Here is a 23,676-nt window from a genome sequence, read left to right as displayed (position 1 = left end):
TAAAATTATATGCTTGTTAGAGAGGAGGGTCAGAGCAGTGGATGGGGGAAGGTGCCTTGAGTACATTTGACATGTGCTAAGCTGATATGACACGCTAGGTAAGATTTTGATTTTTTGCTGCTGCGCATCATCAATATGCCAGTACATTATAATCTACAGTTTTCATATCTAATGTTTAAGACGTGTTTTTTAGTTGTATAATGAAGCTATTGTAATATTTTTTTGAATAAACGTAGTTTGAAAGAACATAACTGTCTTCCATATGTTCATACTAGTAATGCAGAGTATAAATAAAGGTAGAAAATATTCTGGATACAAAAACAGATGGGAAGTACACAGCTTGGAAGATGTGAAAAACATTCTGACAGTATTTTTCCTAGTGTGGTGAAAGTTAGTTTGCCTTGTTGACCAGTCACTGCACATCTAGTCAGTTATCTCTTTCTGCTCACCTTTTCATGTGAGCTGTGATATTTATTTGTTCCTGTAATTGTTGTAGATTCTCCTACCTGATCTAGGCCAGGCCATACTCACTTTTTGGCTCTTTCTGTCATTCATTGCAAGATCAGTGCAAATTTAAGTAAGGTCTACTTTCCTTAATTTCACTCCTTTGTTTTCAATTAAGCATGCAGGATGTGCATACAATTCAAATAAAGTTTGGATGTTATTTATTTGAAGGGTTGTTCAACACACCTAATAACCCCCCCCCCCCCAGTTTTGTTTTTCATTTTTACTTGGTGGCTGAATGGACTTGTATTCAGGGATCACTCAAGCTGACTTAATGTCTTGGTTTACTTCATTCCTGAATGGTGGGAGGCAGTTTAGGCTCGCTTCAATAGTAATATTAATAAGCTGGCGAGCTCCAAAGTGCAAGAGGTATACTACTAGGCCAGGAGGTTGTGCATGTGCAGAAGCAGGCATGCATCTCCCAAAGGTAGCCATAGCTGAGCTTATAAGGCTGCCACAGGGTAGGTGGGATTAGGGCGCACTCCCTGTTAGCAGTATGACATTGCACCACTGTCCTCTGCCTCCTCATTGACCCTAAGTTGAGGTTTGGGTTCAGCCTGGGGGAGGCTAATATAGGCTTGGTAGTCCTGATGAATGAGAGAGGAGCTGGTGTCAGTTGATGGACAGCTGCAGGGAGATTAAATAAAAAACTCTAAATATTTCAATATGTAGGATAGAGTTTAGATAAAACAGTGACACCTTCTCCACTTCCTTTTTATGTGCCTTAAAGGAAGCTGAGACAGTCTTGCATTCACAAGTCAAAAAGATTTCTTGGACTGTATCACAGAATCTGAATACTTCTCATTGTTTATATCAAGACTATGAGTAATTTGCTCAATTCACACTTTTTTCATCGTTCAAAATTAGTCTCAGCAGTGTGTGCACTTTTTTGCACCAACTTTTCCTTATGTTAGAGTGCATCTGTTTCTTAAGGCCTTCTTAAAAATTCTTTGGACTGCCAAAGCGACATACTTCTGATCTTTGAATTTTAAGACTTTATGTTGGAGAAATTGACTTTACATTCCTTTCAAACAGATGCACAGGATTTTAAATTCCCTGAATATAACACACTTTTTCGATTTTCTGGTATATCAACTAGAATGATTTTAGAGCAGCAGGCTTTCACTTATAAACCATATCACTTACTATTCCTTGAAGTGTGTCAGTGTGGGTTTGCCTATGTGTAATGCCAAAAGTTGTTTTAGCATGTAATGTAAATCTGTACAACTGCAAGTCTCTTACCTAAAGTACCACAATGGAGGACATTTATATTTGATGGATGTGTGTGGGCAACTTTGTTACATTCAAAAAAAAATGGTCTCGGAAAAACTGCAAATTACATTAAAAGTCTTACACAAAGAAGTAGCTGCATCAACAGTGCATTTCAGAAATGTTTTTGCACAAAATATTTTAGAAGCTGTCACTTGGACTACTGTCTACATCGTAGCAAAATATTATAGATTTGAAGCACAGTCCAAAAGGGTGCCAGTTTTTGGCACAGCTGTGTTATATGCTATGCTGCAACTATCTGTCCTCCTGTAAGTATCCCAAGACTGCTTGAAAATGTGCTCAAAGGTTCTGATTTGCTGTTACCGTCAACCTCCCTAGATAGAATAGAATTGTGGATAAGGTACTTCCCATAATATGTCAAGGTTATGTCATTCAAACAGTAAAATTGCCCAACTTCCATCACCTCTGAGTTCATAAAGTTTTCTAAAGTAATCTACTACAGTTTTGTACAATTACCCATTTCTAGTTTTATAGCATGATTCAATTTATTTGGAGTACATTAGGTTAAAATTGTCACATGTCTGCAAAGATCAGATGGGCCTTAAAGGAATAGAGGAAGCTCATAGTAGTGTTGGCTTTGTATGGGTGTCTTGCACACCAGTCAGCATTTGAAGAGTAACATTGGTCTTTATAGGGACTTAGGCACATTTAACAGAAATTTCTCTCTGGGGGGGAAAGGCATGTGTCAAGTAAAATGCCTTGCATTGAAGACCTACTGTTGTGGTAAATATTCTTAGTGAAAAAGACTTGCCCAGGCATTCATTTTAAAGTTCTTAGTGTGAGACATATGACTCTTACTAGAAAGGCCCTTCGAGCACAATGGCCCATTTGTGATTCAGGACCGTGCTAGCCACAATGAGTTAAGACCTTGTTATTGGCTAATTTGCATGTTTCCTGAATCAGTTACTACCACAAAGTGCAGACCATGGCTGATCTGCATGATGTGGTGGTAACCTACTGTTCGTGTAGGCACTGAAGTCCACCTCCTTTCACTCTGTGTCACACACACGCATGTAAACGAACACACACAGACACCACAGCTCCTGTAACTATCCTTATCATCCTGTAGCCCCCCCCCCCTATACTTTAGTGTGAGCACAGCATATATGAATTAGGCCCTGTTGTGTTTCATATTCCCTCACTCCTGATCCCTGTTACACTGTTGCTGCCATTATAGTACTTTAAAGAGTCAGCCCTGCTGATCTAGTGATCCCCTCCTGACCCTTATGAAGTGTGTGTCATTATGGCACTTCTCCTTGGTGTCTGGTAGTTCCCCTACCCTGTGACCCCTGTACTTCCATTGGTGCCATTATAACACATTGGTTTTTGCCTGGTGATACCCCCATCCTTGTTATTCTGGTGTGTGCCTTAGGGGACTTTGAGTAATCCTTGGTGTCTGTTGCAACAATGGTGCTAACACAGCACTTAAAGTATTTTCAGTTGTCTAGTGTATGCACAACTCCACCCCTGGTCCCCAGTAACATTGGTGTCGGTATGGCACTTTTTCTCCCCTGTGTCTAGTGGCTCCCCTCACCTCTGATCCCCTGGAGTAATGTTGGTGCTGCGTCTAGTGTGCCCCACACTATTCGTGTTTAGCAGTTGAACACTGTCTTTTGGCTGTGTTCACCACTGCAGTATGGTGAGGATGGCTGTGAGGATCTTCATGTCTGATCCCTTTCCGGAATCACTCAGCCATGTAGATGGCTTCTTGGGGTGGTTCTAGGGAGACCACAGATGTCTAATTAGCATTTGTATCTCTTGCCACAATAGCTTTCAGCATGTCCAAGGGACCAGCCTTTCACAGTACTGCAAGTGTTCATGTTGAAGGACCATGCAGCACCATGTAAGAGTGTTTGCTGAATACCAAAAAGGTACTGTGCCTTTATGAATTTTCCCCTTAGTCTGCATTTCTTTCATTTTCATCACATAACTTGTTTAATAATTTTCCTCAGTACTACTACCAGCCATGAAATATATTTCTGTAGTATGGTGTCCAGAACTGCACACATTTATTGATGTGGTCTTACTCTTAGTATATTGATATTACTTCGAGTTAAATCCAGTTAGATTAAATCATATTAGTCTTTGACTTTAGCTACAGCTTTGTCACTCTACTCTACTCTGCTCTTGATAATCAAATCTTGGTGTAATATTTACCTCAAAATCTTTTTCTTTCTAGCAACTTCATTCCTCACATTTAAAACATTAAGCCCCAATGTAAAACTGTTTCCATTAAAATTTCTGCCCACTTACCAATATTATTTCCTGTTTAATGTCCTTTTCTCTTCTGTTGTACAAATGTCTGTATTACCTGGAAAGGAAGTAACTTTATTTACCATTTTATTAAATATATTAGAAATGCAGACACTGAAAATTATTGAATTCTGAACTCTTTGACACCCACAAGAGCACCTGTGTCAGTGGCAACATCTCTTTCACCATGTCCTTTTGTGTCCTACCCTTCAGCCATGCCTCATTCCATTCTTCATGTCACCTGTAAGCTTTTCAAGTTGTCATAATAGTCGTGTGTGCCTCTGTTTTTACTGTCGAATTTGTGACACATCAGTGGTAGTATCTTGCATTGTAATGTCTTTTGTGTTCTGCTTTTGTATTCCTTTTTTCTTCTTGTTGATTATTACATAAATTGTTGATGCTGTCTGAGCTAAAGTATAGTGTTAACAACAGATCTGTATTGCCAATACCATCACCAAATCTAAAAGTTTGAGTTGGGAGTATTATCATTAACTTTTGTGTGTGTAAACAAAAACAAAGTGTAGCTGGTTATAGGTGAATCTAATTATGAATTTGCAATCAGTATCAATAATACCTAATACACCTGGAGTGTTGAGAATTATATTGGTGGATAAAATTAGATGTGGGAAGCTTTACCAGTTTAAAATGTCATTCACATCAAAAGATGAGTTGAAAAAGCAAAGGAATAGTTAGTATTAGTGCTATCCAAAACTAAAAATATTGCATCAATGGGTTCTGACAATATCACTGTATGCATCTTAAATAGCATGAAGCATGATTTAGCCATACCTCTAACACTGTTCATTGTCAGCTGCCATATAGATTTTGTACTAAGCAAATGGAGAACAGCTGCATTCATTCCCCCTGCATAAGGGAAGACCTTCCACAGGCCCATACGTCTGACCAGTATACGCAAAGCCATGGAAAGACCTATGGAATTAATAAATCAGGATATAGGGAACATCCAAACAATGGACCCATCTTTGCCTGGATTCATCAAGGTTCCATTCATGCTTACTCAACTTGGTGGATTTTTTTTTTTTTTGAAAAAGTTACCAAGGCAAAATAGTACGCACTGCATACCTCAACCTCGCCAAAGCTTTTGACAGTTTCCCACTCAAGCATAGTAGATAAGCTAAATAAACTGGGAATAAACCCCCACGTCACCCGCTGGGGTGCCAGCTAGCTTACAGATAGAATATAGATAATCAAAACAGGCGAAGTTAACCCCCGACACACACAGTGACCAGTCACCAGTGGAGCCCCCCCCCCCCGAGATGTTCTGTGCTGAGGGACCTCTTCTGATGTCTACATTTCTGAAATAAAAGGCAATAACAAATGGCTCTGGCTGACTGAATTTGCAGATGACTGTATCCTAGGAGCAGTCCTTGAAACCCCAAATGACTTAGCCATCCTGCAGGAAGGTTTGTCTCACAACTGGTGTAAAAATCATGATCTGAAACTAAATGCCAAAAAATGCATTATTATATCCTTTGGGGAAGTCATCTGCCACAGAGAACTGCCTCATTATGACAATACTTTCTTAAGAGTTGACCCAGTTGTTTGGGATTTGTGAACTTGTATGTACAGTGACCTTACTTTTGACCAACATGTGTCTGTTATTGTGAGAAAGTCATTCTATATTGCACAGCTTATAAATAAAGGGATTGTGTCTGGATCTAGTGATGTCATTGTCCCCCTTTACTCAGCCCTCATTAGGCCAGTCATTCAATATAATGCCCCGTTTGACATGCATCTGTCCAGACACCTACAACAATTAGAATGCCTACAGGGATACCTTACTTAGAAGGATACAAGACCTAAACAATACGTCCTACATGGACCAACTCAAAGCCCTGTCACTATACTCTGCATCCTACAGAATGTTGAGATGACCTGTGTCGGGCAAACAAGGGTGGGAGGGTGGCCTAATGGTTAAGGTGTTTGCCTTACAAACACAGGATGCAGGGTTTGAGTCTCACAAGGGATAATTGGCTAGGCTTAAAATGGCTCGCAAGGGCAGTTAGCTTAGTACTAATCTAGGAACCTCTATGAATCCATGAACCTAAGACATCCTGCAACCCATTACAGATGGATTTACTGCATATCAAGTCAAATGACATCAGAAATAGTCGGTCTAGGGAAGTAAACCTCTTCTGCAACAGCAGCAGAATGGTTTTGAGGGGCATGTATATTTTGCAGAAGATACCACTGCTGTGAACAGACTCCTTATCCACATAAAGTTCATCCTTGTCTTTTCAAGTGCAACTTAGATGTATAGATGGGAAGCAGAAAATTTACCCTAGGGTTGCCCTTTTATTACTAATGGACAGAGGCAGCTCCAGAATGCTGTATCCCTTGCGTAGGTCCCCTCAAATTATTTGTAGTATGATCCCGGCTATTTTTATTGGGGTAATATATAATTATCGACCATGGGATGGGTAACGGGAATCTAACACTAAATGGGATAGGTTATTTTGAGCACAAAAAGGTAAACTGGCTAAGATCAAAGTGGCCTTTAAGGGCAGCTAGCCTAGTATTTCCTTTGAACCTATTAAGTAGCTTGAATAATACATATAGGAAACAGCTGCCATTTTGGAAATGAATGGTGAAGAACAGCAGTTTTGCTGCTGTGTGTGAGATACGTGCCTGTCCAGAAGACCCCCCCCCCCACATACCTTATTTTACTGTATGCCCTCCATCTTCTCATTTCTGTTATGCATGTAGTCAAAATATAAATGGTATTATACTTTCTTTGTCTTGTAGTCTGCTGCTAGGTATGTCTTGCAAGTATTCTTCTTCTAAAACAATTTTGAACATTAAGCTGGTATGTACTTCTCCAGCCTGACTTACTTAAATGTATGTGTTTATTTTTGTGGTGTGCATTTAGGTGCTGTGCTGTGTTGACAAACAGGGCATTCTGTCCTGGCCCAACCCCAGTCCAGAAACTGTGCTTTTCTTCAGTGGGAGATCTGAACCCCTTCATGATAGCCAGAATGATCTCCAGGAAGATCTGTCTGTGAGGTCATTTTGTATCCAGGAAAATGAGCTGGAAAAAGATGAGGTAAGAGAAATGTACGATTTTACAGCTTTAAACAGACTTTTTTGTTCGTGCTTTGATATGGTGCCTCCTTGCTACTACCAAGACTTCAAATTCTTCCACTTACCAGCCTTTATACAAAGCTGTTTGTAGAACAGGACAGGAAAAAAATAACATAACACATTGTTTGGATTGTATATTATCTTTCTTGGTGTTTCACTGTCCTGTGCTTCCGATCCCATGATGATGTCATCATATCTGCATGTATATTGCTATACATTATATAACCTAAGCAACATTACATAAACTATTTGATTCCTGACCTTTTTTTTTTTTAAACTAGAAACACCTTTACTAAACCATCACAACATAAGCAAGCATACATTTATATAAAAGAAAACAAACCACGCAGACACAATCCTAGTTGCAAGCATTTTACATCACAAACCATGCTGACACACTCCCAGTTGCAAACATTATACATACTTACAACTTGCCCAATCATTTCCAGTCAAACATTACATAGCCCATTTAAGTCCTGCCTTCTTTTAAACTTCATTCTTCCCCTGTATGTACTCTTCCCACAATTCCCATATTTTCCTTTGTCTAGCAATTGCTTTTTTGGCAGCCACCATAATTAAGACACAGCAAGGTCTTACTATGTCTAGGCAATTCCGATTCTATATCACAGCTGCCTGAGATCCATCAGGGGTTGACTGATGGTTATCAAGGAAAAGGCGATGAAGAGGACAAAAAATACTTTTAATACCAGTTAACATTTGTTATTCATATGTATAAATGAAATGAGTCTGCTTGCTGTCTTGTGTGCACAAGCCTTGTACAGGAAATCAAACCACATAAATACAGGATTCTGACAAAGGCTAAAATACAGTAGTTTAAAGCCAAAAATAATATTACTGGCTCGACCGGACATTTATTTATTTATTTATTTTATTTTTTGGAGGGGGGGGGTTCTCCTGACGCATATTACTTGTGTGAGATACTTGTTTTGCTTTGCAGAGCACAGGAGGAGCTCAGGCAGGAACTGGAATAGGTTCCAAAGGGAGAGCAGACCTTTTTCCCCTGAATCGGGACCACAGGACTTCATTACAAGATATTTGTTTTTGTAGTGCTCAGAGTCTGAATCTACTGCACTAACTGCCAGACTTTAACATCTTCAATTCCCAATAAATCACAGAGGAAGACAGTCGGTCATTAATGCCAGCCGGAGTTTCACAGTTCAGAAAATGCATTTCAAGTTAATAAGAGCTGTCTGGCACTTAAGGCTCAGGGCTACTAAACCTGTTTTCTGTAGTCAAAAGTGTAAAGTCTAAATTCTGCCACCTCCATATGCCTACTGTGTGCCTTTTAGCAAGTTACTCAGTCGGTGCTCCTGGGTCATCCATGAAAAGGTACACTTTATACAGTAAACTTACCTGGTTAGCAGATAGGTAAAGGAAAACAGGTGTGACCTGCAATGGGCAACAACCACCTCACTTTCTCCAGGATGGATAAGCTGGCCACAGATGTTCACTTCCATCTTCTCCACCAGGATATTTCATCATCCAAGTCACTAAATGATCTTTAGTTTTCTGAGTTATAGTTAGGGCTTCCTCCCTTTTAGCTATATAGCTGGGCTAGGTGGACTCAACACTTGACTTCACATGCAGTTTGACACTAATATACAAAAAGATTTCTCTCATGTAAGAATACGGTATAAGCGTGCTAAGATTCCTACATAAGGTGCAAGAAATCTGAATGGAAAGAACTTCCCACGTTCCAGGTTAGGGCATCCATATCTAATTGCTTAATACTCCTGTCATACTTCACTGTTGTAAAAAAATATGAAATGTATTTTACATTTTCCATTCTTTTTTGAGGTACAAAAGCATCACTGCCAGTCATTAAAAAGGCTAAGTGGCTCCTGACAATAGGAAGGCCTAGTCACTATCTTTCCATATGGTATTTAAACTGATCCATCGCTCCCTTTCTCATTCTCTGCCCAATAAACTGAAAGTCAGTAACTCGCTACATTCTGAGGTCTTCTAGTCAGAATGCCAGCTGTGCATCTGCTCTTATGAATGTTTTTCAAAACTACTCCAGCAGTTTCAAACTTACCTGAGCTAAGATGAATAACTCAGTGGGGTCCTTTACCATAACCTTTTTATTAACACTTCAGTTATTCTTGACACTGGTCTCCTTTTTAAATATAAAATATGGCACACTATCACAGGAGAGCTATATTCAACCACTGTTCTTTTTGCAAAGTCTTAAGACTTAAATTTATTGCTATAAACCAGCAGCCTGGTTTCAGCAAAAACAACTGAGTAAAACATTTTTGTCAAAACCATTCTGTTTGTAGCAATAAATTTAAGTCTCAAGACTTGTGTATGGAACATTTCATTTTGGTGCTGGCGGTTAGTGTTTTACATTTGTTTTTTTGTTTCTGTGCACCTTGTTTACAGCATACATGTGAGGAAGTTCCTTTATTTGTATTTAACTGATGCTCCATCTGTTTAAACTGGAGGTAGCTCAGCTGGGTGTAAAATATCTCACAGCACTTATCAGAAAGAGTAGGTAATGTTACCTGATGATGATGGGGCTAAATTGATGGATGCTCCTCTTGGCAATAAAAATCTCTTTGGATCTGCTGCTGCTGCTGAGCACTATGTCCCTGCAGGAGAAGGGTAAGGTCTTTCAGGAATTTAAACATATTTTTGCTTCCCCTATTCCCAGATTTCAGAAGAAGAATTCTTCCAAACTCGCCTTTGTACTTGGACAGTCTTGCCCTCCTGTCAAAGTTAAAAAGGTTCTAGAAGGGCTCCTCCTACTAAGTCTACTCAGACTCCTACTGCTGATAAGCTTCCTTTTCCATACAAGGCAAGTTCTGACTGATTACTTTCTTTCTTCCCTCCTAAGTTAGGTTCCTTTATCTCTTCACTTTCCCTGTCTCTACCCAATTGGTTAAGGACTACTCAAGATCCTTGGGTTCTGTCTGTCATTCATCAGGGATATTTCTTGGTGTGGAAATCCCTTCCTTCTATTTTTGGTCATTCCTCAACCTTCTCAGGAACAGTTGTCATTTTACCAGATGCGCTGGAGAAACTTTTGTCTCAATGCACCATCCAAGCAATTTCTGATCCTCAAAGGTGGGTGGGTGGGTGGGGTTATTCCAGAATGTTTTTGGTTCTCAGGAAAGAAGGCACCTGAAGGCCAATTCTGGATCATTCTCATCTCAACACTTTTCTAAAGGTTCCTTCTTTTGAATGCTGTCTCTTCAGACTGTGTTTCCTCCTCTTTTACCTCAGGCTTTCCTAGTCTGTCAAGATTTCAAGGATGCCTCTCTTCACATTTCTGTTCATCCCCATTTTAGGAAATGTTTGCATTTTTCTGTTTCTTTCTTGCATTTTCAGTTCTCTGCTTTACCCTTTGGCGTGTCTGCTGCAAGGGTCTTCACCAAATGCCTCACTTCTGTGATTGCCTTTTGCAGGATGAGGGGGGTTCAAATCTTTCACTACCTGGATGACCTGCTTATATAGGCTTCCTCCCCAGAGATCCTGCTTCTGCTTCAGCACCTCCACTATGCTATTTGCCTCTTGAAAAGCCTAAGGTTTACGATAAATTTCCAGAAATGGCTTTCATTCAGTTCTGATGAAGTCCCACATTAAGGGGATAATGGTGCTTAACATTTCTTGTTTAGTGACTGAATAAACAAGCACTGTTGCTATTATGTTTATGCTTATCCAGCTTTAGTTACTGGAGATTTATTGACTAGTTACAAATTTTTTGCCAAGTCACCAGGGACTATGTGGACCTTTTCTTTGGTTATTAGTCATTTTGGTGGGTCGCATGGTATACACACCATTGTATTTTGATTTAAATTTCCAGAAATCCTTCTTGACTCCTTCTCGGGATCATGTTTTTCTTGGGTACAGGCTCCAGGCCATTCCTTTGCTGGCTCCTTTGCCTCCACCCAAGGCTGTGACTCTAGTTGCCTTTTTTCATTCCTTTCTTCCTCAGGTCTTAGTTATAGCCAGGGAGTTTGTAAGGGCTCTGGGTGACATAGCTTGCACCTTTCCTATGCTTCCTCTAGCCAGGCTCCATATGAGGAAGCTACACTGGTTTCTAGATTCAGTGTGGATTCAACATTCTCATCCTTTGGACTTTCTGGTCCCTCTTCTCTCATCCATTAAGCTAGAACTTTGGTGATTTATTTATTTATTTCAGTTTGATGACCGGGGATGTCCACTGGGCCAAGAAGAGCCTGTTTTCAGTGGAGGCCCGAGGAGAAAAGCTCCAGTAAAAATTACAAAGATGTTAATTACAAATATATATATACAAAGAAGTACGTTCAGCTACATCACTTTGAGAATACAGTGTAATACGTATGAGGCATAATACTTGAAATACATTCAAGGAAATACAGAAAATAGTACAGTGATGGAAGATTTATGTATGGACACAGAATATGTATTAGCTGTAATAAAATCACAATTGTAGATGAAAGAAGATTCAACAGGATTAGCCACAGTGAAACAGAAGGCAGTCCTGTGTAGGTAATGGAATGTAGTAGTAGACAAAGTAGAGGTATGAGAATTGAGTGAGGTAGGGGGTGATGAATTCATTAGCTGTCCCTCATCACAGGGCTCCCTTTTCAGCCCCCATTTCCCTCTCAGGAACTTTTTTGGATGCCTCAGATGTGGAGTGGGGGACTTCTTTTGGCCCTCTAAAGGTGTTTAGGGTCTTTGGTCCAGTCGTCAGAGAGTGGACCATATCAACATCAGAAATGAGCTTTTCTTGCTGTTCAGGTCTTCCATACTCTCTTCCTTCCAGGGTGTCTCAAAATCTTTACAGGCAATACTATAGTGATATGTTATATAAAAGTGGGAGGGCATGGTCTTACCTCCTGTGCAGACTAGCTCTTCAGGTTTGGGATCTGGCTGTCCAGTATCAGGTGACACTTAAAGCTGTTTATATTCCTTCAGAACAGAACCCACTGGCAGGCTCTCTGAGCAGGCCTGTAGCACAACTCACAAATGGATGCTTCACAGAGATGTTTCAGGACATTGTCCACCAATGAGGTACTTTTTGCCTCCCCTCTGAACAGACAACTTCCTCTCTTTTGCACGAGAATCCCAAGTTCTCTGGCATGGAAGGTGGATGCCCTCTCTTTTTCTTGGAAGGGAATGTTATATGCCTTCCCTCCCCTTCCTCTTGTAACAAGAGTCCTGTTCAAGAAAGAACAGGACACCTTCAAAATCTTGATTCCCTTTTGGCTCAGGCAGTATTGGTTCCCTCCTCTTCTGCACTTAGCCAAGGGCAATCACGACAAGTTACCTCACAGGGTGGACTTACTTGCACAAGACAATGGGCCTCTCATCCATCCTCACTTGTCCATTCTTCGTCTGACACTGTGGGTGTTAGGGTTTTAATCCCTTTTAGGAACCTTTTTTCTGAGGATGTGCTGCAGGTTCTGCAGGAGGCTAGGAATGGTTATTTGTACAAATGGAAGAGCTTTTCTGTCTGGTGTCTTTCTTGTAACCAGAATCCACTTTCTGTGGAAGTTCCTTTGGGTCTCTGTTATTTGTGTGAATTGCTGCATTTTGGGTTGGCATATTCTTCCGTTAAAGCTCACCTTCCAGCTATTTCTGCTTGTCTGCCTTTGACTCCTAGGTTTGAAGTCAATTTCTTTAAAGATGTCCTTCATATTAGGCCCCCCAGGAAGCCTTCTTCCTGGGACCATTAATTTTGTTCTTGAAAAGTTTACTCAGGCTCCTTTTGAGCCTGCAGGTTTAGCTTCCTTGCAGTATTGTACATGGAAGACTGTTCTACTTTTGGCCCTTACTTCAAGTCGAAGGGTGTCTGAGCTTCAGGCCCTTATGGCTGACCCTCCTTTTTCAGTTTTTCATAGGGGCAGGGTGTCTCTCCTTACTAATCCTTATTTTATGCCCAAGGTGGTTAATGAATTGTCTCTTAATCAGTCTTAATTTACCTCTTTTTTTCCCTTCTCTGTAGTCTGCTGGTGAGAAGGTTCTTCACATCATAGATTTACATATGTCAGATATTTGAATAAGACTGTAAGGCCATTTGCAAGTCTGAGCAACGTTTTGTTTCCTTTCATCCTAGATCTGTAGGTTTGACTTTCTAAGTAAGCTGTTTATTCATGGATTTCTAAGGCCTTTTTTTGTTACTCCTTTCATGGGAATAGCCTTTCTGCTTCTGTAAAGGTTCATTCTTCCTGGGCTATGGTGTTTTTTTTTTTAAGGGGCTGGATACCAGTTCTATCCTTGAGGCTGCTACTTCGTCCTCTTTCCATACCTTTACTGAACAGTGTAAGCTGGATGTGGCTTCCAGGGCCAGAGCTGGATTTGCCAGAGCTATCCTGGATGGTTTTCTTGAAAGCCTTGCTGGGCCTTCCTCCTCCCTAGTTTCCTCTTGAGCTTTTGTACCCTCCCTTTAGTAAGGAATACTGCAACAGTGATATGGAAGGACATAGTACAGCTGTGTAAAATCTTCCATAACAATAGATGTAATTGCTCTCCCCTCCTTCTGCTTTTTCTCCACTCCTTTTTTTGATTTTTCTCTCTGGATGCACATGTTCCCCCTTTTCTTGGACTGCTGATCCTCCTGGGACTTTTCTGTTCTGAGGTAGGTATGTTTTTACATCACCTTTATACCCTAAACTGTGAGCAGGGAGCATACCGTATGACATCCTTTTTTAAAATCTTAAGGGCTTGGTATACTGGCCAGATGTTGGGCTAGCCTTTGCAGGGGATCTCTTTAGTAAGGAATACTGCAACACTGAAGGGAAGAACATACACTGTTATGGTAAGATTTAACACAATTTGCTTTCTTTCTCAAGCATGCACAGCACATAATCTAAAAAAGTAAACGGAATAATCTGAGTAATCTGTGTAAATTGCTTATTTATTCAAAGCTTGACATAAAATTATTGGTTTAGAAATTACTTGCACATGAGTATAACAAAAAATAAATAAGAGATTAAGTTCCAGGTAGTGGAAGTTCTTAACATTTTAGGTTGCTTGATTTACCAGAAGCTCAGTTCGTAGGTAAATACTGGGATAGCTCCTCTTGTGGGCCAGTATGCCTAGCCAGTTTCCCTTTTTGTGCTCAAAATAACCTATCCGTTTAGTTACCCATCCCATGATCAATAATTATATATTACTCCTAATGATAATAACTGGAATCCTACCATATATAATTTGAGGGAATCCCCCCCCCCCCATGCATGGGATTAAGGAGCTACCTCTGTCCATTAGTAGTAAACAATGCTGTCCTGGGGTAAATTTTTTATTTCCCACCTGTAGATCTAAGTTACGCTTGAATATAGACAAGGATTAACTTTGTTTTATGTGGATGGGGAGTCTGTTCCACAGCAACAATATCCTCTGTGAGAAATATACCTGTCCCTTCAAACTATTCTGCTGATGTTGCAGAAGAGGTTTAGATCTCTAGACTGAGTGTTTCTGATGCAGTTTGACTTGCTGATGTGCAGTAAATCCATAAGTAATGGGTTAGAGGATGCCTCGTATGCCAGACACAGGTAACCTCTTAGTATGTATGATACAGTTTATAGTGAACATGCTTTGAGTCAGTCCATGTAGGACATATTGTTTAGGCCTTGTATCTTTTTAGTAGGGTATTTCTGTGGACTTTCTAGTTGTTGCATGTGTCTGAACATATACATGCCAAAGAGGGCATTCTGTTCAACGACTGGTCTAATGAAGGCTGAGTAAAGGGCGACAGTGACATCCTAGCCACAATCCCTTTGCTTATAAGCTGTGTAGAAGGACTTTTTTACAATAGCCACATATTGGTCAAAAGTTAGGTCACTATCCATGTAAGTTCCCAAATCCCAAACAACAAGGTCAACTCTTATGAGCATATTTTTTCACTGTGGTAGTTCCTGTGGTAGATGATCTCTCGCAATGCATTTTGTTGGCATTTAGCATTTAGTTTCAGTCGATGATTTTGGCACTAGTTATTCATTTGGGAAAACCTTCCAGAAGGGTGGCTAAATCATTTGATGATTTAGTGGCTGTTCCTAGTCAAGCAGAACCCTTTGGTATTGGCTTTTACTTCAGAAAAATAGATGCCAAACAGGAGAGGTCCCAGCACAGAATCTTAGGTAGTCTGCTGATGACTGGTCTATCTGTGGAGGAATTTCACCTATTTTGATTATCTGCATCTTATATGTGAGCTAGTTGGCAATCCAGTGGGTGACATAGGGTTTTATTCCCAGTTTGTTTAGTGTTTCTACTATGTCTGAGTGGGGAATTGTGCCAAAAGCTGTGGCCAGTGTGAAGATAGGTGAAGGCTGCCAGCCTAGCTAGATAGAATTTGTAGATAATTCTGTCATTTGTAAATATTAATATAAGCCACAGGCTTGTTCTGTTAAATGTGAAAGGACTGTATTGGATGTTGAACTGCAAAAAATGTAACAGCAGTGCACTCTGCTTTAAGAAAGCTGATAAGTCAAGCATTGTGAAATTCTTTGATCTAAAACTCGGAGCCAAGATGTCTGGATGAAGGAATTCTGGCTATTGTTTTGAGACCAGAGTTAATTGCTAGAATTTGCATGTATAATTTCTTTTATTGCTCTGGCTTCCTGACCAGCTGCAAGATCAAAAGAGCTAGTAACCTCTGAGTTTCTGTTAGCCTGGGAACCAGAAAGAAATGATGTAATCCGAAATGAATCGGTGGTACTGTGTTATCAGTTTAAGCAGCGAGAGAATGAGGGCATTTGAGCATTTGTCTTGAGAACATCCAACAACACCAGCACTGCCTGTGTTCTGTATGAAAGTTTATTTTAGAACTGTGTTTTCTCTTAGATATAGCTAGGAATTACGAAGATTAGATTAGCCTTTTTTTCTGTATTGATGTCAGAACTTTTCTACTGTATTATTTTAAGTATTTCTGTGTGATCTTTGAACTCTTGACTAGCAATGTGTAGTAAGAAGTATTGTCTTGTGTTTTTATCATGTATTATATTTATTTATTTATTTATTTATTTATTTTACATTTGTTGACCGGGATAGTCTGACTGGATTCATGTCCACTTTTAAACCTTTCAGCTGTGGCTGTTTTGTGTAGAGATAATTTAATCTCTAAGAGTACATTGCATGTGTTTAGTGATACTGGCCAAGCCACTCCAATAAGCCTTGACTGTTCAGTTACACTTACCATTTGGATAATAACATTGCACAGTAATAATTGGACACCCTTTGTTAAGGGTCTTTTTAGTAGCTGATAAATATTAGTGGGTGGTGGCAGCAAGTGGTACTACCTTATAGTCCGGGTAAAAGGGGCATCGCTGGAGAACCTGTGCCAGCCTTTCCCAGGCGTGTATGTGTGGTTGTATATAATTATTATCTCAAAGTGTGTGTGTGTGTGTGTGTGTGTGTGTGTGTGTGTCAGCTACTTGAGCAGGGACACACAGCACTGGTTGGACAGAGAGGGTGCTGGAGGTTTTAGCTTGCCCACTAGGCTGAGATCTGGACCCTGTAGCTGGCCAGTGGGGAATCTTATTGGGGACCTGGAGAGAAAGGGAGAAACCAGCCCCAGACTGACTGTGATCTCTGTGTGCTCTTAAGAGAAATTGTACTTTACTGTGTGTGTATTTATTATGCTTTCCCTATATGGATGCCCCTCACTGGTGTTAGTGGTGAGGATTGAGGCTCCTTGATTGCTGGGCCAGTGCATGGGCGTCGCAGCCAGGTTACAGTATGCACTTTGTACCATTTTGCCTTCATCCACTGCTTTGTTGACCTTTTTAAAAAAAAAATTCACCAGGTTGAGTAAGCATGACTTGTCTTGTTGAATCCAAACTGAGATGAGAGGTTCCCTATTTCCTGATTGATTACTTGTTTCATAGCTTTGTATATGAGGCCGTTCAGACAGCTGGGTCTGTTAAAAGTCCTCTTTTGGTCATGGTGATGACTGTAGCTGTTTTCCATTCGCTTGGTACAAAACATGTATGGAGGCTGAGACTGAACAGTGTTAGGGGTGTGGTTAAATAATGCTTCATGCTATTTAAGATGCATCCAGGAATGTTGTAAGGGACCCATCAATGCAGTATTTTTAGCTTTTATAGCACTTTTAGGCTTGGTCTTGTGTGATAGCTAGAGGCAAGACAGTTTCAGATATATCTTGAGAGGGATATACATGGGGAGAGAAGGATAAAGTTAGAGCTAAATTTATTGGCTATTTCACTATATCTTTACCCTCAGTATAGGTAAAATTGTTCACAATCTGCTGAGCACATTGCTACATTGTGCTTTTGAAATTACAAACATAAATAGAAATGCCTTGTGATTCCCTTTGGCTTTGGTAGCTATTTTAGCCTCAAACCCGTCTTTGGTGGAATCTATTAAGCTCCAGAATTTGTTTATTTCAATGAAAAGGGCCCTAATATTCTGGCGATGACTCTTCTTGCATTTGGTCAAAATTCTGTTGCTTTCATTATGAAGCTTGTTGATATGATTCCATCATGAGGATTTCCAAGGTTTTCCCCTGCGCTTGTTCTTATGGAGAACAGCTGCATCTCTGCAGCTGTTTACATGCTGGTATAGTGGTGCAGTGTACATTTCTGTGTATTCAGTGGAGTTAACCATGGTTGGTACCATGAAAATAATTGAATTGACTACACAGTTTCATTTAAAGTATCTGTACAGTTACTTTGTATATGTGTTGCATTTAATTACCGGTTGCATTCCTTATGTTAAAATTGCAAGTAGAGTTTTGATGCACACTCATTTTTTTGCAGGTGTTTTCTGTGGCTACATTCTCAAAATGATGTCATGGTAGATATTGTTGTGTCATTCGGCTTATCCCGGTTAGGGGTCGCCACAGTGGAACTCTGGTCCGCTAACGTTTGGTAGTGGATTTTTACGTGCCGAGTTACCAGCCCTGACGCACAACCTTCAATGAAGGCACGCCCATTCACGCATGCCTTCCCACAGAAGACGCTCTAGCTGAGAATCGAACGGGACAACATCTTGCTGTGAGGCGACAACGCTACCGCAGCACCTCTACAGCGGTAGATACTAGCCAATGATTTACACAAATAAGCACTGCCTTCTGGTTAATCATAAGCAACGTGCTTCTTAGCAGCTACTTAATTACATTGTTTCACTGCTGCATTTTCACTTATGAAGTGTAAAGTGTTCTACTTGCAAGATATAGTTGATAACTTGTTTTTCTAAAACATTAGTATCTCCTGTTGTTGGGGTTAGCACGAGAATGTGGTAGTATGTACATTAATTTTGTTAGTAACCCATTGAAAGTTTAGTCTCTCATGATTTTTTGGCAAGTGTTTCCAGCACCAATAAACATTTTAGGGATAGTCCTTGTTAACAAAAGAAATAATGATTGTCCTCATAAACTGTGTAATTTGAGATTTTTATATGCTTATGTCCAGCTGTAAAGGATTGTTTATTTAGGAAGCGCAAACAGATGCACAAAGAGAGCAATGATTTATTTACTGGTTTGGGCTGTTTCCCTGGAGTACATCTTCAGTGTGTTACCCACGAGTGCATGCTTCATAAAAGTCCCAGGAGCTTTCAGGAGTTGAACTGCAGAGGATGCGCAGATCTAAGAAACCATTTGAGTCTACTGAAAGGGTAAATTGAGTGGAGGTTGGACTGCCGTGGTGGTGCTGCGGTAGCGCTGTCGCCTCACAGAAAGACGTTGCCCCGTTCGATTCTCAGCTAGAGCGTCTTCTGTGTGGAGACATGCGTGAATGGGTGTACCTTCGTTGAAGGTTGTGCATCAGGGCTGGCAACTCAGCACGAAAAAATCTACTGCCAATCATTAGCAGACCGGAGTTCCGCTGTGGCGACCCCTAACCGGGAAAAGCCAAAAGACGCAACAACAACTGTTGGGAGGTTGGGTTTGGATCGATGTTTGTATAGATCTGCAGCAATGTAATAGAACACTGTTTATTCATTTTCTAGAATATGAAGATTTTTCTTTTAACCTGCAAGAAGCAAAGCCTTCACTTGTACTTAATGCTAACCAGAGATTTTGGCAGATTAATGGTGAACATAATGTACTTTTAATTCACATGTTTGAAGGTACTCTGTTTCTCAGGATTCTATTTAGTGTTGTCAACACCTGAAGTGTTTATTTGTAATATTGGGGGTTTGCATGGTGTTTGTAGGTAAAACTGACTGCATGTAAGTGTAGAGACTGACCAAAAGAGGTAATTTTGTAAAACTGATTACATTGAGTAAATTGTGACGGGACAATCCCATGCTCAATGAGTGTGAGAAAAATGGTTAAAACAACTGAAATATTTAAGCCAAGTGTTAATCTGAAGTCATAAGATTTGACAGTGAAGAAGTCAGAGCAAGTAGTTAAGATCCTAGATGGGGCAGAATTAAGTTTGTCATTAATGAATTGTTTGAAACAAGATGAAGACTGGAACTGGAGAAAAAAAGGCAGAGAAGCAAGCACCCACACTGCAACAGTTCAGTCTAAATAAGTCATTTGCGTTGTACGTAAAGGCTGTTGGCAGTTGAGAGTAAAGCTTTGAGCTGGTATTCTGTCTCATTTCTCTTTCATTCTAAGGCCTCTTTCCTTCACCTGACCATCTGTTTCAAGAATGTCAGAATTTAATTGTAGAAGACCAAACGTGGTGTCGAAAAAAAGTCTAATGGCAGTAGTAGTCCCGTTCACTTGCACATATATCAGCTTTTTCTTTTGCAATTACTTTATCTGCAGATTCTGCAAGGTTATCTTTTACTTTTATTGGTAAGTATCTTGGGAATCGTAACTTTCTGTTTAGGCTCCAAGTTTTCCCACACAGTCCACTTTTCATTGTTCATTTTAGACTACTGACAAGCCCCTAGATGTTCTTCGTGTTTCACTGTTGCAGTCATAACTGTAGGGTGATCCTGCCAGCAGGCAGCCCGAGGTCGGCCAGAATCACAAAGTCTGGGTCCGGCGTCGGCTGCACAAGCTAGTACCCTGACGTCAGTACGCTCTGGTACATAGCCCTCAGCCGACGCCATCTTCTCCAGTCTTTCTTGCCGTGCGGTGGAAAGCAGCTCGCAAGTCGTTGGTTGGCGATTTCCGATCTACGTTTTTGATTGCTGTCAGTCCAAAGTTCTTACTTCTCTTCTCAAAGCTAAGTACCCGCTAGAATCTTTTCTTGTTCCTCCGATGTCAGAAAAAGTTAATAATTGTATAGCGTGTGGAAAACAGATACCTCATAAAGATTTCCACTCTTACTGTCTACCTTGCTTAGGCCCTGACCACGACGTATCTTGTTGTCGGTTCTGTGCCAGGTTCAATTCTCGCACTATTAAGCGTCGGTACGACTGGGCTTTAAATTACTTTGGCAGACGCTTCAATTATAGAATGTCGTCGGATTCTACCGGAATTCAAAAGGAGCGCAAAGACAAGGACAGGCCTCCGAGGTCCAAACAGGATTCGTCGCAGCTGGAGCCAGCGTCCGGTTCGGCTGTCGTCAGTGAGGCGCTTTTGCAGCCCCTGTCGTCTGCCACTTCTGAACCGATGGCCGATACGGACTCCCATGGGGAGCCATCAAGGCCTATTGTTTTATCTGCTGCAGGACCTTCGGACGTCGCTCCCTTAGATGGGTCCGGAACCGCTGTGCAGGTACCGGCTTCTGAGGGGGTATTCAGGCCTACTCACATCACCATTTCAAAGACAAAGGCAAAGTCCAAGACTCCAGTTAAACCTAAAGTTTCTGCTCCAGCTACTTCTGAAGCTACTCCCAAGACACAGAAGCAATTGCTAAGGATGGCTGAAGATTTGCTTACAATGATTAGGGGTTCTCACCCCCCTCCAGAGAAAAGGCCTCGACAGGATGTTCCTTTGGATTCCTCTGACCAGGCTTCTGTATCTTCTGTTTCTTCCTCTGATCAGGAATATTCCTTTCCTCCTTATGAGGATTCGGATGCAGAGGATTCCCTGCCCTCTGCTTCTCCGCCTGAGGATTTCTCTTTGGGGAGACCTTACATGAGATGAGGGAACATTTTCATTGGGAAGGTCAGGATTATTCTGCTTCCAAGAAGAGGCTTAGGGAATTCCTTCTTCTTCCTCAACACAGGCCTTTAGCTATTCCTCCTGTTCTTGATATTGTGGATGATGCCTTTTCTGAGGCTAATTTGAATCCTGATTCCATGCCCCCTGCTCCTTCTAAGCCTGATAGATTTTACAGGGTCCCTGATTCTCATTTATTCTTATTCAAGAACCCTTCTGCGGATCCTGAAACTATTTCTCAGGGTTCTAAGGCTGCTAAGGTTGCTTCTTCCAAAATCCTATTCCCTCCGAGAAGGATTCTCGTGCCTTAGACAGGTGGGGTAAAAAGGTATATACTTCTGCTACCCTTGCTATTAGGGCTTTAAATTGCCAGTTTCATATGTTTAAGTATCAGCAATTTCTTTTGTCTGTTTTGAAGCAAAAGCTTGCTACCTTTCCAGCATGTGCAGAGGATAAGGAATTGCAGGATGTATTGCATGCAACTGAACAAGTGAACAAGCATAGTTTGCATTGTGGTTTTGATGCTTTGGAAGCTTCTTGCAGGGCCACAGCCTCTGGTACTGTTATTAGGAGACATGCCTGGCTTCGTGAACAAAGTTTGCCGAACAGGTTAAGGCTAAACTTTTAGATGCCCCTGTTCAGCATGATGTTTTATTTGGATCCAAGGCTGAATAGGCTATTAAAAAGATGGAAGAAAATGCAAAATCTATGCAGACTGTGAAAGATTTCTTACAAGTTCAGCCTCCTAGATTTTCCAGGAATTGGCCCTCCAAAAATTGGTCCTTTCCCACGTCTGACAGGCCTCAAAGGGGAAGATATAGATGCTCCAGAGGTCGTGGTCAGGCTCAGGCCTCTTACAGATCCAGACAATGGACTGCTTCTTCACCTAGAAGGGGAGAAGACAGATCCCAATCTCAAAGGAAGCAGACTCAATGACTCTCTCGGTTGGGCTTCAGGGCCCCTTTACCTGGATGCCCCTCTCGGAGGAAAGCTTTCTCTTTTTTACAGAAATTGGACTCATATTACCCAGGACAAATGGGTATTGGACGTGATTTTAAGAGGCTACAAGTTCCATTTTCATACTCTGCCAAGGGTTATCGGTTGGCCAGATCTGCCAAAACATCAATGGGCAGAGGCCTTAAATCAAGTGGATGCTCTACTGGCCATGAGAGCCATAGAGCCTGTTCCTTTCTCAGAAATGGGAAAAGACTTTTACTCAAGACTACTTCTGGTTCCAAGAAAACAAAACTCATGGAGACCTATTCTGGACCTTTCAGTGTTAAACACCTTTTTGGAAATTCCAAAATTCAGAATGCTTACTCTACAACAACTGCTTCCAGTATTCTCCCAGGACGCTTGGATGGTGACATTGGACCTAAAGGAGGCCTACTTACACATTCCCATCAGGCAGGAACGCAGGAAATTCCTCAGATTCAAAGCAGGCTCGAGGCACTTTCAATTCTCTGTACTGCCCTTTGGTTTATCTACTGCGCCCAGGGTTTTTACCAAGTGCCTGGCCCCAGTAGTGGCTTATTGCAGACTTCAGGGGATTCAGATTTACCCCTATTTGGATGACTGCCTTATCCAGGCAGACAGCAAGGACCTTTTACTTCAACATCTGGATTTTGTTCAACGTCTCTTCCTGGGATTTTCAGTGAACATAAAAAAATCACAATTGATTCCTTCTCAACAAATGATATTTTTGGGAGCCCTCCTAAATACAACCTTACAAAGGGCTTTCCTTACTCCAGAAAAACAAATATAGCTGGCTTCAATTTTAAAAACCTTGCAACCTTAACTCAGCTCACTGCAAGGAAATTCCTGCAGGCACTGGGCTATATGGCTTCATGCATTCTGTTAATTCTAAATGCAAGGCTTCATATGAGAAAGCTTCAATGGTACCTGAAAAATGTATGGTCACAGCATTACCAAGATCTGGACACTTTGATTCTTCTGATCCCCTGCCTCCAGAAGGAGTTCCTTTGGTGGTCCAGGGTGTGCGCTTTAAACGAAGGGAGGCCTTTTCGTCTACCTCAGCCTTCTCAAATCATAACCAAGGACGCCTCGGATTATGCTTGGGGAGCACATTTTCTAAACAATTGCCAGCAGGGGACCTGGACAAAGAATCACCTTCACTGGCACATCAATCTGAAGGAAATGTTGGCAGTTCAAAATGCTCTTCTAGCCTTCAAGACCCTTTTGCAACCAGGGCCTCTTCTAATTCGTACAGACAACACCACAGTCATGTGGTACATAAACAAGCAGGGGGGCTCTCATTCATACCCCCTTTGCAGACTAGCTATGACTTTATGGGACATAGCTCTAAGTCTGAATCTGCATCTTCAGGCTCAATTCATTCCAGGAAAGCAGAATCTCTTAGCAGACAGCCTAAGCAGAAACATTTTGGATCCTCACGAATGGATGCTAGACACCAACTTATTCAACAGGATAACTGCAGTTTGGGGGTGTCCCCAGATAGATCTGTTTGCATCCCATCTCAATCATCAGCTGCCTCTCTTTTGCACCAGGTCCTTCCACAAAACAGCTTGGAAAGTGGA

The 23,676-nt window shown here is 41.1% G+C and overlaps 1 protein-coding gene across 2 annotated transcripts in view; it reads left to right on the top strand.

The window, feature by feature from the left end:
• Positions 1–23,676, top strand: part of TMEM94 (transmembrane protein 94) — a 2,655,014-nt gene that overhangs the window by 1,054,154 nt on the left and 1,577,184 nt on the right. For both annotated transcript variants that reach the window (XM_044084945.1, XM_044084944.1), the window contains one exon: positions 6,938–7,111. In XM_044084945.1, the coding sequence (XP_043940880.1) occupies positions 6,938–7,111 (174 nt within the window). The remainder of the gene's footprint in view (positions 1–6,937; positions 7,112–23,676) is intronic.

Source organism: Protopterus annectens, chromosome 10.part0 (assembly GCF_019279795.1).
Source record: "Protopterus annectens isolate FY-2018-M chromosome 10.part0, PAN1.0, whole genome shotgun sequence".
Lineage (NCBI taxonomy): Eukaryota > Metazoa > Chordata > Ceratodontiformes > Protopteridae > Protopterus > Protopterus annectens.
The sequence above is the reverse complement of the archived record's forward strand: the minus strand, read 5'-3'. Positions and strand labels throughout refer to the sequence as shown.